Source organism: Pagrus major, chromosome 7 (assembly GCF_040436345.1).
Source record: "Pagrus major chromosome 7, Pma_NU_1.0".
Classification (NCBI taxonomy): Eukaryota; Metazoa; Chordata; class Actinopteri; order Spariformes; family Sparidae; genus Pagrus; species Pagrus major.
In genome coordinates, this window is record NC_133221.1 from 14,661,065 (window position 1) to 14,666,452 (window position 5,388).

General features: G+C 46.8%; 1 protein-coding gene across 1 annotated transcript; it reads right to left on the bottom strand.

Annotated features, from left to right (window-relative positions):
• Positions 1 to 857: 857 nt before the first annotated feature.
• On the bottom strand, positions 858 to 2,462 carry LOC140999926 (potassium voltage-gated channel subfamily A member 3). Its single transcript, XM_073470506.1, has one exon. The coding sequence runs from the start codon at positions 2,460 to 2,462 to the stop codon at positions 858 to 860; it is 1,605 nt and encodes a 534-aa protein (XP_073326607.1).
• Positions 2,463 to 5,388: the final 2,926 nt, after the last annotated feature.

Consider the following 5,388-nt stretch of genomic DNA (forward strand, 5'->3'; position numbering starts at 1 on the left):
CGCCATCTTTGATCGCTGTGTGTGTGTGCTGTGTTTTCCTCTCTCACGTGTGTCCTGCCCCGATAATAACACACACTAACTGTCGGCGGACCACATGTGTGTGTGTGTATGGTGCCGTTTACGCATTAAATAGCCTATCAGGACAGTATTCTTTAAAGACAGTAGCATTTGGACTAGACTTTAACGCACAATAAAGGCATAGCACAGAACGGTCTAATTGAATAATATATGCAGAACTGTGTTTTTCAGACGTCACATGTGTTTAAACACACACACACACACACACACACACACACACACACACACACACACACACACACACACATATTTAAATGATTCTGAATAGTATACATAAGCTATGACTGACTGAATCACGACTCATAACGCATGTTAATACAATGTGAGTGTCCTTCGAGGAGCATACATCTGCACTCATCTTTCACAGTTATAAAGCTTCTATTACTACCTGTTGTGGTAACACATTGGCTGTTGCACACTGCACAACAGGTCCTCACTCAGAGAGTAAAAGTGGGCCTGACACCTTAAGGAGCTCTCTCTCTCTCTCTTTCCAAGCGCGAATGGAACCAGACAGAATTATGAATTCAGCACGCTGAAATGGAAAAATCCTGATTCTTTGAATGGAGCACAAAGCAGCGTCTCTCAACAGACAGGGTGTTTTTTTGCTCTTTCTTTGCCTCTCTCTGTATTCCTTTCTCTCTGTATCTAATCTACACGCTGCTTCCACACACGCTGGTGCGCAACGACAGAGCCAGCTGTGTGTTGACACCCCCCCATCCCACCCCACCCCACCTTGCCTCCCCCCCACCCTTCCTGTGCTCAGGGCCATGACTCACTGGCTACACGTCGGTGAAAATCTTTTTGTTTATATTCACACAATTCTGCGAGTTGTTTTGCGTGGTGGTGGTGGTGGTGGGGAAGTTGGGCTGCTGTTTGAACGCGCTGTTGATCCCGTGCTCCTCTATCACCATGTACTCGCTCTTGCTGAGTGAGGAAGAGGAGCGAGTCTTCCTCAGCTCCTCTGTGTCTGCCAGAGGCTGACAGCTGCCCACGTGCAGGTACTGTGCCTGCTCCTCGCCCTCTGTCTCTCTGTGGTAGAAATAGTTGAAATTGGAGACGATGACGGGTACAGGCAGGGCAATGGTCAGCACACCGGCGATGGCGCACAGAGAACCCACAATTTTCCCCCCGATTGTAACGGGATGCATGTCCCCATACCCCACGGTGGTCATGGTGACAACAGCCCACCAGAATGCGTCCGGGATGCTGTTGAAACCCGATTCTGGGTCGTCTGCCTCAGCAAAGTAAACAGCGCTGGAGAAGAGGATGACACCGATGAACAGGAAGAAGATCAGCAGGCCCAGCTCACGCATGCTGGCCTTCAGAGTCTGTCCTAAAATCTGAAGCCCCTTTGAGTGACGCGAGAGTTTGAAGATGCGAAACACCCGAACAAGCCTAATTACGCGCAGAATGGCTAATGACATGGCCTGCTGTCCGTTTCCCTGCCTCTCTGCCAGCTCTGTGCCCAGGGTGATGAAATAGGGGATGATGGCCACAATGTCAATAATGTTCATGATGTTTTTGGAGAACGTGGCTTTACTCGGGCATGCAAAGAAGCGCACCAGCAGCTCGAAGGAGAACCAGATGATGCACAACGTCTCCACCACAAAGAACGGGTCTGAGAAGGGGCTGACGAAATATGGGAGTGTGCCATTAATCACAGGCGCAATGGTGATCGGATCCCTGTTATCGTCCCTGAACTCCGGTAGTGTCTCTAAGCAGAAGATGACAATGGAGATGAGAATGACCAGGACAGACACTATCGCTATGCCCCTTGCGGGACCCGAGCTCTCTGGGTATTCAAAAAGCAGCCACACCTGTCTTTGAAATTCATTCTCTGGCAACGGCCGCTCTTCCTCCTTTATGAAGCCCTCATCCTCCCTGAACTTCTCCATAGCCTCCTCACCCAGTTCATAGAACCGGATCTCCTCAGAGAAAATGTCAATGGGCACATTAACGGGTCTCCTGATGCGCCCGCCGGACTGGTAGTAGTACAGGATGGCATCAAAGCTGGGTCGGTTCCGATCGAAAAAGTACTCGTTCCTGAGAGGATCAAAGTACCTCATCCTCTTCTTGGGGTCCCCCAGCAGCGTCTCTGGGAACTGGGACAGAGTCTTGAGCTGCGTCTCGAAGCGTAACCCTGAGATGTTGATGACGACCCTCTCGCAGCATTCGTGGTCCGGTTCATATCGGTCCAGAGAGTGGTGGCCCGGGAGAGCCGCCGACTCTTCTAGCATGTTGTCACACGCCACAACCGTCATCACGTCGGCCTCTGTCTCGGTGTATCCGTGGTTCACCAGATTGTCGCCCCGGGTTTTGGTCACGCTCGGCGGGGGTGATTGCAGGAGGCTGAGGTGGTCGTCCATGCGCGGTTGAAGACGCATACAGGGGCGGCCGCCTCGCCCCCTCTGCGAACCCCGGTCAACCTCAGCCGCCGCCACAGCCTCGTCTCCTCCACCGTCTCTCTCTCTCTCTCTCTTCTTTCGCTTCACTTTCACTCTCTACTGTTGCTGTTCCCGCCCACAGGGAGAGATCTGGGTTTATAAACAAGCCTACCACCCGCCCACGGCGCGCCAGCGCTGGGTACCTTTCTCTGTCCTCCGCCAATCGCAGGACGCACCGATATACACAAGAAGCAACAGACGGGCATCATTCAACATCATCGTTTGGGCGTGCCCGCCTCCCTCTGCCCCTCTCTCCGTCCTGTAGACACGCGCTCAAGCACACATACACACGCTTACAAGACAAGTCCAATCACTCTTCTTTTTAAACAAGGTCACTGCCCACAGATAGGACATTTTCAAATAGGCTACTCATAAATATATCAGAGCCTCATTTTTTTCCGGGACAGCCTTAAGAGTCGCGTCATTACGCACAGCCTTTTGTTTGATCCAAGAAAAGATTTGGGTGTGCCATCATGGTCAGATTAAACGCATTTGGAAATTACATTTAAATGTAACGTCGGTTTCTCCATTACGCACAGAAAGTATGGTTTTAATGATTGGCATCACATCGGAAATCTGAAGTACAGTTGATGCTTGAGTCACAGAGAGGGGATGCTACGTGTTAAAGTGGAGAGGAGCAAAAAGGATGGGCGGGGCCGGTAGAGAGGTCAAACAGGTCGATGTGAGAGAGAGAAATGTCTTTTTCAAGCAAAAGCAGGACGAAGAAGAATATAAAATATTAAGTATGAACACAACATCCTGAAGAAAATACTGATGATCGTGACATGAAGGGAAACTTCTCCTATGTAATATTTAAGGGCCAATCTGGTGAATGTCAAAAGGGTAAGGACAGTACACAACACCACTGGTCATGTGACAGATTTGATATATTCACACAGGCAGAGTGAAACAGAGTAATCCTGACCTTTACCACCTAAACCTGACCAGTTTTTCCTGCCCAGCCAACTTTACAACATTGCGTTGACTGTCATGATATCTAAGCCTTAAAGTGACCCACTCTGGAAGTGTGGACACTTGACCCCACTTGAAGAGACCCCATATTTCATCATTATAATACTACAAAAGGCAAGAAAATTGAGTGCGACAGTGATTCATCACAAGCAGATATCAATCAACAGAATATTTCTTAGCCATCAGTTATTTCTCCAGCGGCTTCCTCAAACAATAATTTTACTGTCTAGTGATATAAATTGCAGGGATTTTCTGAAGTGATGCCCCTGGGTGCTGCTATCCGAGGTGCTGAAATGAAAAACCAGGGAAAGTTACCAGAGACCACCAGTTGCTTTTTTTCCCTTTTCTTATTTTTTTACAAATATATTTCCGTGGCAGAACTCTACTGCAGGCAGAAACAATCATTGATTAAGTCAGCCTGTGTGGGAGGAGACAAAGCAGTGCAGTAAGCAGCACTAAAGCTCAGTGAAAAAGACAAGAGGTCAGAGAAATCTGGCAGAGCACCCGCTGCCGTCTCTTAAATGCTGTGTTGCTCATGAATAAATCGGAAAATTCATTGCTTTCTACTTTTATATACATTTTGAGTGTTTTGCCCAAAAAATGCTCAGAAAAATGTTTTTATTCCTCTTGTCAATCTTTTCCTTATGTTTGGGTGCCCTAGTGACATCAGAGTCAACACGGGAACCAAGAAAAGCAATGTCGCTGTTTCAAGTCCAGCTTTTGTTGCATCTCCTTCACTGAGCATGGTTCAAATGGTCAAACAGATTACCATACTGTATTTGAAACCTGTATGGTCAGTATTTGGAGTGTGTGTACTTATATATACAGTACATTAGAAGAAATGAGGACAGTCTCCCAAGGTGAGGACAGTCTGTCATGAAGGTCTTTAGAAGTATTGCCAATGCCAGACACTTGTGTTTTCTCCCCTGTGGGAGGTGTAGGTGGGTGGGTGGTGGTGGATATGTGAGCTTATAATAAAATGAGAGAGCAAAGGCATGAAGGTTAACTGGTTCAAAAGCTGATTCTTCTCTACAAAGAAAATAGTGGCATAAAACATTTCAGCAGCTCTCTTCTAGCTCCTCAGACGTTCACACTCTGTAGTTTACCGTCATGCTCTGTGTATGCAAACACACTCTCAGACAACAAATCAACAAGTGGTGGAATCACAATACTAAACATAGGAAAATAGACATTGGGCTAATTGTGATGGATAACTCTGCCTGCTGCTCGTGAACATCCGCTTCCTCCAGATCAAATTAAATGAGAGTCGGATGACTGGACTAATCTGAGAAGTTGCCCATCAACATGGGAAATTTGTGGTAACTCCCAACCTGACATGCAGCCCCACCCTCACACCACAAACCCACATGCAAACCTGTACTGAGGATGTTGCATGTCATCTCCTCCCTGAAGGCTTTCCCCAACTTTAATCATAGGTGCAGAATGACGAAACAAAACCACAACCCAGGAGTGAGAAGTTTAACTTACCCACAATGTCTTTTTTTATATTGCCACTGGGGGGCACCAAGATTGGTTTTGACCCAAATCAACAAAGAAAGATAAAAACCTAAAGCAAATAGTTTACCTTGTAGAGCCAGCATTGTATTTCCAGAGGAGAGAGAGAGAGAGAGAGAGAGAAAAAAATAAGATATACTGTATATTTCCAGCAGCAGGGTCTAGGTTAAACTTAAACTAAGTGAAACTTTTTAATCATAATTTAGACCTTGTCATCAGAACATCAAACAAGCAAGTAAAAATACTCAAGTTTTGTCATTAAGGCAACATTATATGACCTTTTAACCTTAAAATAACAGCTTCAAAATCATGTTGATGGTAGGGTGAATGGTGCAACTCCGCCCCCCTATCACTTGTTTCTGCACTATGTAACTTCAGT